The sequence below is a fragment of the Eriocheir sinensis genome, unplaced genomic scaffold (genome assembly GCF_024679095.1).
Source record: "Eriocheir sinensis breed Jianghai 21 unplaced genomic scaffold, ASM2467909v1 Scaffold252, whole genome shotgun sequence".
NCBI classification, from domain to species: domain Eukaryota; kingdom Metazoa; phylum Arthropoda; class Malacostraca; order Decapoda; family Varunidae; genus Eriocheir; species Eriocheir sinensis.
The window spans coordinates 277501-289502 of NW_026111557.1; the positions used below are offsets into that span (position 1 = coordinate 277501).

The following is a 12002-nucleotide window of genomic DNA, read 5'->3' on the forward strand; positions in this document are numbered from 1 at the left end:
AGATGCAGAATTTAATGAGGATTCCAAATATGTCCTCGGAATTGATGTAGCATTAGTAATTACGGAGTTATGAGCAATTTTGTGAAGGTAACTAAACTTTTTCCAGACAAAATTTTACCCACAGTGCTGTACAAAACAATTCATATAAAATCAACTAAGGTCTTAATGGCCTTCTACTTAGACTCATTAGATGCAGAATTTAATGAGGATTCCAAATATGTCCTCGGAATTGATATAGCACTAGTAATTACTGAGTTATGAGCGATTTTGTGAAGGTAACTAAACTTTTTCCCAGACAAAATTTTACCCACAGTGCTATACAAAACAATTCCTATAAAATTAACTAAGGTCTTAATTCCCTTCTACTAAAACTCATTAGATGCAGAATTTAATGAGGATTCCAAATATGTCCTCGGAATTGATGTAACATTAGTAATTACCGAGTTATGAGCGATTTTGTGAAGGTAACTAAACTTTTTCCAGACAAAATTTTACCCACAGTGCTATACAAAAAAATTCATATAAAATCAACTAAGGTCTTAATTCCCTTCTACTTACACTCATTAGATGCAGAATTTAATGAGGATTCCAAATATGTCCTCGGAATTGATGTAGCATTAATAATTACCGACTTATTAGCGATTTTGTGAAGGGATATCCAGTTCAGAACATTCTTGAGTTAAGCATACATGATCAATCCCAATGTTATATTAGGTAACGGAGTATGACTGAAATACATGCATACCTTCTCGGCCCTTTAGCGTCAGAACCGAGCACCGCACTAGAAAAAGGTATAGAACACTTTTTGTAGAGAATTTCATGTAGATTATTTTATGTATCGGCGCGTGTTCCTCTAAAGTGAGTCCTAAGTGAGATAATTACAAAAATGTGAAGACTTTTAAAATGGAAAGATGTGATCGTTTTTTCCACACCTCTGTATTTCAACCAACATCCTGGCTACCACAATCGACCTAGACCAACCAAAATCGGTACCAGGATAGCCGAAGGACCTGTCTACCAGCCCACCAAAATTCAACCACCTACCGCACACACAAGTTGAATGGTAGGCAAAACAGTTATACTATATGACAAAAAATTATTGGTACAAGATTTTTCCATACCTCTGTATTTCAACCAAAATCCTGGCTACCACAATCGACCTAGACCAACCAAAATCAGTACCAGGATAGCCGAAGGACCTGTCTACCAGTCTACCAAAATTCAACCACCTACCAGACACACAAGTTGAATGGTAGGCAAAAATGTGAAGGCTTTTAAATTGGACATATGTGATTGTTTTCCATACCTCAGTCTTATAACCAACATTATGGCTACCACAATCAAGCAAATCCAACCAAAATCGGTACAAGGATAGCCGAAGGACCTGTCTACCAGTCTACCAAAATTCAACCACCTACCAGACACACAAGTAGAATGGTAGACAAAAATGTAGACTTGATATTTTAAGGGCATTTTCCAGCTGCCAAAATACCCAAAACTGTCATTTCTGGTGTGGTCAAAATCCGAAATCTCTCTCTCTCTCTCTCTCTCCTCCTCAAAGGTTACATACAAACGCACACACAAACATGACAACCAATTTTAATATATATAATAATAATAATAATAATAATAATAATAATAATAATAATAATAATAATGATTGCAGTTATGAACAAGCAACACTTAACTACAACAGCAGTAACACTAGGAATGTCTTCTTCAGTTCTTCTTCTCCTGCAAAAAAAAAAAAAAATATTAGACCTGGTGTTCTATATAGCGAGGCTTCATCTATGTAATACAGCACCCACTCTCTGTAATGGGTTCAGAATGTCAGGATTTTTTTTGGTCATATATCTTTCTTTCAACCAAGATTATAGCAACCACAATCGAGCTAGCCCAACCAAAATCCATACCAAGGAAGCTGAATGATCTCTCTACCAGCCTACCAAGTTTCAACTAGCTACCACATACACACACAGAATGGTAGGCAAAAATATGAATACTTTTAAAATTGAAATACAGATATGATAATTTTTTCACACCTCTGTATTTCAACCAAGATTATAGCAACCACAATCAAGCTAGATCAACCAAAATCCATACCGTGGAAGCTGAATGACCCCTCTACCAGCCTACCAAGTTTCAACCAGCTACCACACACACAAACTGAATGGTAGGCAAAAATGTGAGGACTTTTAAAATGGAAATATATATGGTAATTTTTTCACACCTCTGTATTTCAACCAAGATTATAGCAACCACAATCAAGCTAGATCAACCAAAATCCATATCAAGTAGGCTGAATGACCCCTCTACCAGCCTACTAAGTTTCAACCAGCTACCACACACACAAACTGAATGGTATGCAAAAATGTAAAGGTATGTTACAAAAAAATTTACAAGATTTTTTTTTCACATCTCTGAACTTTCAACCAAGATTATAGCAACCACAATCAAGCTAGATCAACCAAAATCCATACCAAGGAAGCTGAATGACCCCTCTACCAGCCTACCAAGTTTCAACCAGTTACCACATACACACACGGAATGGTAGGCAAAAATGTGAGGACTTTTAAAATGGAAATATATATGGTAATTTTTTCACACCTCTGTATTTCAACCAAGATTATAGCAACCACAATCGACCTAGCCCAACCAAAATCCATACCAAGAATGCTCAACAACCCCTCTACCAGCCTACCAAAATTCAACCAGCTACCACACACCCACACGGAATGGTAGGCAAAAACTTGGGGATATATACCACCCACAAAAAAAAAAAAATCATACCGTTGCGAATAGTGGCAACCCTTGCAGGATGATGGGGAGCGCTGATTGGCTGTCTGGCTGGTAGCTCCGCCCCCTCTCGCTCATGCTGGCCTCTGATTGGCTCACAAGGGGCGCCGGCAGGGGAGGTTGCAGGATGACGCCAGAGTGCTCAATGATTTCAGGGAGATTTTCCTGACTAAGAGAGAGCCTGGGAGGAGGAGGAGGAGGAAGAGGAGGAGGAGGAGGAGGAGGAGGAGCAGGAGGAGCAGCAGGAGGAGGAGGAGGAGGAGGAGGAGGAGGAGGAGGGAGAGAAATGTATTAGACTCCATTAAACCAAAATACCAAAAAATGTTACTTGGGTCTACCAGGAGCTTGGAATAGGCCATGCATATGCCCCATTCTGACAGCTGGTATTACGTCCAAACCTCTCTGAGCACTCACACTAACACCACACATGGGTATCGCGGGCACGGACACACGAAGACGCAAAAACATGCCAAAACAAGGCTGAAAAAGAACAAACATTTGCCTTGAACAGCGCGATGGCAAGCTTATGGGCTGTGACAAGGTGAGAAATACATGAATCCATTGACCACCTCCACACAGGGAACGGAAGCTCTCTGGGAAACACATCGCAAGACAGGAGACAAGATTATAGGCCTGGATGTTGTCTAAGCCTACCCCCGGAAACATGGGACTTGTGGATAAGCAAACATGTATATCTGGCTTGTTGAACTCATCAGGGAGACACAGAAATGGTACAGGGAGGTTTTGTTCCACTTATACGTGTTCGAATCGCGTATATCCCGATGTTAGTCAAGAGGGGCAACAAAGAACTATCGCTCAATGAATTCTGGAATGTTATATATATTTTTCTGTAACGAATTATATGTAAATACGAGATATTGAGACATACAGCTGTTTCCCTCTCTCTCTCTCTCTCTCTCTCGACCCGGGGGGGACCTAGGGGGACACGCCGACCACCACAACTACCACAACTACCACATCGACACTCGCTGTGGTATCTCGCATCCTCTACCATTTACAGAACATATAAAACATCGCTTTCAAATACCACACGAGAGACACACACGAAGCTTGGTTCGGCAAAATGGCCAGATGTAAACAAAGGAAGAAGGAGATAAACAAAGAGAGAGAGAGAGAAAGAAAGAAAGAAAGAGAGGAACACAAGAAGGGTACAATCCCTGCCCAGCCATAGCACTGAAAGGGTTAATAGGCTTCCTCAAAAACTCATTGAACCAGAATTTAATGGATTCCAAATATGTCCCGTACAAAAATATTCATATAAAATCAACTAATGTCCTAATTCCCTTCTGCTTAGACTCATTAGATGCAGAATTTAATGAGGATTCCAAATATGTCCTCGGAATTGATGTAGCATTAGTAATTACTGACTTAATAGCAATTTTATGAAGGTAACCCTAATTTTTCAGGACAAATTTCACCTAGAGAAATGAATAAAAAAATTAATATAAAATCAAATAATGTCTTAATTAACTTCTACTTAGACTCATTAGATGTAGAATTTAATGAGGATTCCAAATATGTCCTCGGAATTGATGTAGCATTAGTAATTACTGACTTAATAGCAATTTTATGAAGGTAACCCTAATTTTTCAGGACAAATTTCACCTAGAGGAATGAACAAAAAAATTAATATAAAATCAACTAATGTCTTAATTAACTTCTACTTAGACTCATTAGATGCAGAATTTAATGAGGATTCCAAATATGTCCTCGGAATTGATGTACCATTAGTAATTACAGAGTTATTAGCGATTTTGTGAAGGTAATTAAACTTTTTCCAGACAAAATTTTACCTAGAGAAATAAACAAAAAAATTAATATAAAATCAACTAATGTCTTAATTAACTTCTACTTAGACTCATTAGATGCAGAATTTAATGAGGATTCCAAATATGTCCTCGGAATTGATATAGCGATAGTAATTACCGAGTTATTAGTGATTTTGTGAAGGTAATTATTGCAACTACATCAGTGAGACCCCCTCTCTCTCTGTCTCTCACCTGGCAGCCTGTTGCTCTCCTAAGGATGATGGTATATACTCTTCCTCCTCCTCCTCCTCCTCTTCCTCCTTCTTCTCTTCCTCCTCCTCCTTCTTCTCTTCCTCCTCCTCCTCCTTCTCCTCAGCAGGAACTGTCTCAGCAGATGGGGCAGCAGGGGCAGTGTCTGGGCTTTGAATTTCCGCTGTGAAGATATGGAAAAATTATGGGAAATCCTTCTACTTCAACCAATATTATGGCTACCACAATCAACCTAGACCAACCAAAATTTGTACCAGGATAGCCAAAGGACTCGTCTACCAGCCTATCAAAACTTAACCGGCTACCTTACACAGAAGCTGAATGGTAGACAAAAATGTTAAGGTATATGCCCCAAAAAAATGGACTATAAGATTTTTTCATGCTACCATCTTTCAACCAAGATTACAGCAACCACAACCAAGCTAGCCCAACCAAAATCCATGACAAGGAAGCCGAATCCCTCCTCTACCACCCCACCAAAACTCAGCCGGCTACCATACACACAACCTGAATGGTAGACAAAAACATAAAGGTATATAAAAATGAAATTGGGAGATCGGAAAAATATCACATCTCTGTCTTTCAACCAAGATTGCCGCAACCACAACCAAGCTAGCCCAACCAAAATCCATGACAAGGAAGCTGAATCCCTCCTCTACCACCCCACCAAAACTCAACCAGCTACCACACACACAGCCTGAATGGTAGACAAAAACATAAAGGTATATAAAAATGAAATTGGAAGATCGGAAAAATATCACATCTCTGTCTTTCAACCAAGATTGCCGCAACCACAACCAAGCTAGCCCAACCAAAATCCATGACAAGGAAGCTGAATCCCTCTTCTACCACCCCACCAAAACTCAGCTGGCTACCATACTCACAACCTGAATGGTAGACAAAAATGTGAAGACTTTTAAAATGAAAACAAAGATTTGACAATTTTTCACACAACTAAATTTCAACCAAGATTACAGCAAGCACAACCAAGCTAGCCCAACCAAAATCCATGACAAGGAAGCTGAATCCCTCCTCTACCACCCCACCAAAACTCAACCAGCTACCATACACACAACCTGAATGGTAGACAAAAACATAAAGGTATATAAAAATGAAATTGGAAGATCGGAAAAATATCACATCTCTGTCTTTCAACCAAGATTGCCGCAACCACAACCAAGCTAGCCCAACCAAAATCCATGACAAGGAAGCCGAATCCCTCCTCTACCACCCCACCAAAACTCAACCGGCTACCGTACTCACAACCTGAATGGTAGACAAAAATGTGAAGACTTTTAAAATGAAAACAAAGATGACAATTTTTCACACTGCCATCTTTCAACCAAGATTGCCGCAACCACAACCAAGCTAGCCCAACCAAAATCCATGACAAGGAAGCTGAATCCCTCCTCTACCACCCCACCAAAACTCAACCGGCTACCGTACTCACAGGGCGGATGGGAGCGGAAAACGTTATGCCTTAGGGTCGGAAGAAAGGCGTCTATTCTGTCCCAAGTTATGCACCAGAGTTTCGTGAATCCTTCCGTGGTCTGAAACACTTGCGTGGTCTGCATAACCAGAAGCATGTTCTTGAGCATTTCCGGGATGGCCTCGCGCTGAAAACAGGGGTTCGGGGGGTCAGCGCTCGCTCTAACTCGCTCTAACCACACACCCTCGCTCTAAATCCTCTATGTTCAGGGGTCCGAGGGGTCTGAGAGAGGTTCCAGTTGCCCGATCCTCTTTAAAGGGATTGGATGCTTCGATAAGGGATTTGGGGGTTCGGACGTGGGATCATAGAGGATTAAGTGTGTTTGTAAGTGTGTAAGTGTGGGTCCTACTTACCAGGTGGTCGTTGGAGACACTTAGATACTTGTCCAGGAAGTCTAGAATGGTCAACCAGAGTGCAGTGAATGTCGGAAGAGTCAGAAGTGGTGACAGATGCCTCAAGTAAACCTGGAATTGTGGTAGAATGGTGGTAGTTAGAAGCACGAATTTTGGTAGCATGGTAGCTGAATGGTTGCCCTAACTACCACCCGAGTCTGGTTACCCTACCATGCACACAGGTTGAATGGTAGGCAAAAATGTTAGGTGGTATATGCAAAAAATTCAACCAAAAAGTATACCATATAATGTTAGTTAACTTGAAATTGTGGTTGAATGGTGGTAGTTAGAAGCACGAATTTTGGTAGCAGGGTAGCTGAATGGTTGCCCTAACTACCACCCGAGTCTGGTTACCCTACCATGCACACAGGCTGAATGGTAGGCAAAAATGTTAGGTGGTATATGCAAAAATTCAATTAAAAGTATCCCATATGGTGTTAGTTGACTTGAAATTGTGGTTGAATGGTGGTAGTTAGAAGCACGAATTTTGGTAGCAGGGTAGCTGAATGGTTGCCCTAACTACCACCCGAGTCTAGCTTTCCTACCACACACAGAAACTGAATAGTAGCCAAAAATGTTAAGAACTATCATATATATAAATTTAGAAGTACATAATTTTTCACACACACACACACTCATTTCAACCAAGATTACAGCCACCACAATCTACCCACCACAACCAAAATCGATACCAGGGTAGCCCAACCATTCCTCTACCTACCACCAAAATCGCAAGCACCTACCATCCACACAACCCAAATGGCAACCAAAAAAGTAAAGATATATATTGGAGAAAAAAAAATCAGATACAATTTGGTAGCCCTAAATTTGAACGCCTACCATACCTACCACAACCAACCAAACACCACCAAAATCGATACCAGGGTAGCCCAACCATCCCTCTACCTACCACCAAAATCGCAAGCGCCCACCACGCACACAACCCAAATGGCAACCAAAACAGTGAACACTTTTACAACCAAACCAACCTTCATCACGAGGGTAGCTGCTCTGAGTCTTGCCTCCTCGAGCTGCTGTAGTTGAAGTTGCTGTTGTGGTAGAAGCTGTGGTTGGTGCGGTGGTAGTGGTAGCTGTAGTAGTAGCTGTAGGTCTATTAGTCCGTTAAGTAAGGGGAAGAGCACTCGATGGAACAGCTCCTCCCACTTATGAGGCGTCAACAGCACCAGGTCATGTGTTAGAAGGGCGCGCTGTAGAGTAGTGAGTGCCAGGCTCCGGATCTGGAATTTGTTGGCGGGGAGGTCACATCTTTCAACCAATATTGCAGCAACCACAATTGACCTAGACCAACCAAAATCACTGGGAGGATAGCCAAAGGACCCCTCTACCAGCCTACCAAACCTCAACCATCTACCATACATACAGGCAGAATGGTAGGCAAAAATGTAAAAAGATTTGAAAAGAAAAGGGATATAAGATTTTTTTATACAACCATCTTTCAACCAATATTCCAGCTACCACAATTGACCTAGACCAACCAAAATCACTGGGAGGGTAGCCAAAGGACCCCTCTACCACCCTACCAAACCTCAACCATCTACCACACACACGACCTGAATGGTAGACAAAACTATGAAGACTTTTAAAATGAAAAGATACATAATTTTTTTCTACCACCATTTATCAACCAATATTATAGCTACCACAATTGACCTAGACCAACCAAAATCACTGGGAGGGTAGCCAAAGGACCCCTCTACCAGCCTACCAAACCTCAACCATCTACCATGCACACAAGCTGAATGGTAGGCAAAAATGTTGAAAGATTTGAAAAGAAAAGGGATATAAGATTTTTTATACAACCATCTTTCAACCAATATTCCAGCTACCACAATTGACCTAGACCAACCAAAATCACTGGGAGGGTAGCCAAACGACCCCTCTACCAGCCTACCAACCCTCAACCATCTACCACACACACAAGTTGAATAGTAGGCAAAAATGTTGAAAGATTTGAAAAGAAAAGGGATATAAGATTTTTTATACAACCATCTTTCAACCAACATCACAGCTACCACAATTGGCCTAGACCAACCAAAATCACTGGGAGGGTAGCCAAAGGACCCCTCTACCAGCCTACCAAAACTCAACCATCTACCACACACACGACCTGAATGGTAGACAAAAACATGAGAACTTTTAAAATCACTTACAAAATTATTTCAAATACTTACACTTCCTCGAGAATCACAGCAGAATCTTGCAATGCCTTGTAGCAGAGGACAAAGAGCCACATTCCACAGGTCGACAGTAGTAGCAGTAGTAGTAATAGTAGTAGTAGTAGTGGTAGTAGCAGTCTGGTTCTGGTAGAAAGTAGATAGCTGGCTGGCAGAGGTATGTAAACAGCCCATCAAATCCAGGAGCTGAAATATGGTTAGTAAACTTGAAATTGTGGTTGAATGGTGGTAGTTAGGAACACGAATTTTGGTAGCAGGGTAGCTGAATGGTTGCCCTAACTACCACAAGAGTCTAGCATTCCTACCACACACACAGGTTGAATGGTAGCCAAAAATGTTAGGTGGAATGTGCAAAAATTCAACCCAAAAGTATCCCATATGGTTTTAGTAAACTTGTAATTGTGGTTGAATGGTGGTAGTTAGGAACACGAATTTTGGTAGCAGGGTAGCTGAATGGTTGCCCTAACTACCACTCGAGTCTGGCTTCCCTACCATGCACAGAAACTGAATGGTAGGCAAAAATGTTACTTGGTATGTGCAAAAATTCAACCAAAAGTATTTTATATGGTGACAGTAAACTTGAAATTGTGGTTGAATGGTGGTAGTTAGGAACACGAATTTTGGTAGCAGGGTAGCTGAATGGTTGCCCTAACTACCACCGGAGTCTGGTTACCCTACCACACACACAGGCTGAATGGTAGGCAAAAATGTTAGGAGATATGTGCAATAACTAATGGTATATAATTTTTCAAACCCTTACATTTCAACCAACATTACAGCTACCACAATCAACCCACCACAACCAAAATTGATACCAAGGTAGCCCAACTATCCCCCTACCCACCACCCAAATCCCAGCAACCTACCACACACACAACCTGAATGGCAACCAAAAAAGTAGATATATATATATTAGCGAGAAAAGAACAGAATTTGGTACCCCTAACTTTGAACGCCTACCACACCTACCACAATCAACCTACCACAACCAAAATCGATACAAGGGTAGCCCAACTATCCCCCTACCCACCACCCAAATCCCAATAACCTACCACCCACACAACCTGAATGACAACCAAAAAAGTAGATATATATATATTAGCGAGAAAAGAACAGAATTTGGTAGCCCTAAATTTGAACGCCTACCATACCTACCACAATCAACCTACCACAACGAAAATCGATACAAGGGTAGCCCAACTATCCCCCTACCCACCACCCAAATCCCAGCAACCTACCACACACACAACCTGAATGGCAACCAAAAAAGTAGATATATATATATTAGCGAAAAAAGAACAAAATTTGGAAGCCCTAACTTTGAATGCCTACCAAAGCTACCACAATCAACCTACCACAACCAAAATCGATACCAGGGTAGCCCAACTATCCCCCTACCCACCACCTAAATCCCAGCAACCTACCACACACACAACCTGAATGGCAACCAAAAAAGTAGATATATATATATTAGCGAGAAAAGAACAGAATTTGGTACCCCTAACTTTGAACGCCTACCACACCTACCACAATCAACCTACCACAACCAAAATTGATACCAGGGTAGCCCAACTATCCCCCTAGCTACCACCCAAATCCCAGCCACCTACCACCCACACAACCTGAATGACAACCAAAAAAAATATATATATATATATATATATATATATTAGCGAAAAAAGAACAAAATTTGGAAGCCCTAACTTTGAATGCCTACCACACCAACCACAATCAACCAAACACAACCAAAATCGATACCAGGGTAGCCCAACTATCCCCCTACCCACCACCCAAATCCCAGCAACCTACCACACACACAACCTGAATGACAACCAAAAAAGTAGATATATATATATATTAGCGAAAAAAGAACAAAATTTGGAAGCCCTAACTTTGAATGCCTACCAAAGCTACCACAATCAACCTACCACAACCAAAATCGATACAAGGGTAGCCCAACTATCCCCCTACCCACCACCCAAATCCCAGCAACCTACCACACACACAACCTGAATGGCAACCAAAAAAGTAGATATATATATATTAGCGAGAAAAGAACAAAAGAACTAAATTTGAATGCCTAACTGAAAGCTACCACAATCAACCTACCACAACCAAAATCGATACCAGGGTAGCCCAACTATCCCCCTACCCACCACCTAAATCCCAGCAACCTACCACACACACAACCTGAATGGCAACCAAAAAAGTAGATATATATATATTAGCGAGAAAAGAACAGAATTTGGTAGCCCTAAATTTGAACGCCTACCATACCTACCACAATCAACCAAACACAACCAAAATCGATACCAGGGTAGCCCAACTATCCCCCTAGCTACCACCCAAATCCCAGCCACCTACCACCCACACAACCTGAATGGCAACCAAAAAAGTAGATATATATATATTAGCGAGAAAAGAACAGAATTTGGTAGCCCTAAATTTGAACGCCTACCATACCTACCACAATCAACCAAACACAACCAAAATCGATACCAGGGTAGCCCAACTATCCCCCTAGCTACCACCCAAATCCCAGCAACCTACCACACACACAACCTGAATGGCAACCAAAAAAGTAGATATATATATATTAGCGAAAAAAGAACAAAATTTGGAAGCCCTAACTTTGAATGCCTACCAAAGCTACCACAATCAACCTACCACAACCAAAATCGATACAAGGGTAGCCCAACTATCCCCCTACCCACCACCCAAATCCCAGCAACCTACCATACACACAACCTGAATGACAACCAAAAAAGTAGATATATATATATTAGCGAAAAAAGAACAAAATTTGGAAGCCCTAACTTTGAACGCCTACCACACCTACCACAATCAACCTACCACAACCAAAATCGATACAAGGGTAGCCCAACTATCCCCCTACCCACCACCCAAATCCCAATAACCTACCACCCACACAACCTGAATGACAACCAAAAAAGTAGATATATATATATTAGCGAGAAAAGAACAGAATTTGGTAGCCCTAAATTTGAACGCCTACCATACCTACCACAATCAACCAAACACAACCAAAATCGATACCAGGGTAGCCCAACTATCCCCCTAGCTACCACCC

The 12002-nt window shown here is 41.3% G+C and overlaps 1 protein-coding gene and 1 long non-coding RNA gene across 5 annotated transcripts in view; one reads left to right on the forward strand and one right to left on the reverse strand.

The window, feature by feature from the left end:
- Positions 1-1583: 1583 nt before the first annotated feature.
- LOC126991220 (Golgi-specific brefeldin A-resistance guanine nucleotide exchange factor 1-like) overlaps positions 1584-12002 on the reverse strand; it is a 41126-nt gene continuing 30707 nt past the window's right edge. Inside the window, exons 12-18 of one of the 4 annotated variants that reach the window (XM_050850001.1) lie at positions 8909-9097; positions 7706-7954; positions 6678-6788; positions 6286-6451; positions 4818-4998; positions 2791-2977; positions 1584-1734 (exon numbers count right to left, since the gene is read on the reverse strand). In XM_050850001.1, coding sequence (XP_050705958.1) covers positions 1720-1734; positions 2791-2977; positions 4818-4998; positions 6286-6451; positions 6678-6788; positions 7706-7954; positions 8909-9097 — 1098 coding nt within the window. In that variant the 3' untranslated portion in view covers positions 1584-1719. Of the gene's footprint in view, positions 1735-2790; positions 2978-4817; positions 4999-6285; positions 6452-6677; positions 6789-7705; positions 7955-8908; positions 9098-10667; positions 10733-10855; positions 10921-11420; positions 11474-12002 lie in introns of those variants that run through there. The other 3 variants (XM_050850003.1, XM_050850002.1, XM_050850004.1) reach the window with 3 other exon arrangements.
- Positions 2993-4534, forward strand: LOC126991222 (uncharacterized). Its single transcript, XR_007745273.1, has 2 exons — positions 2993-4205; positions 4393-4534. It is a non-coding gene; the product is annotated as an uncharacterized LOC126991222 (long non-coding RNA).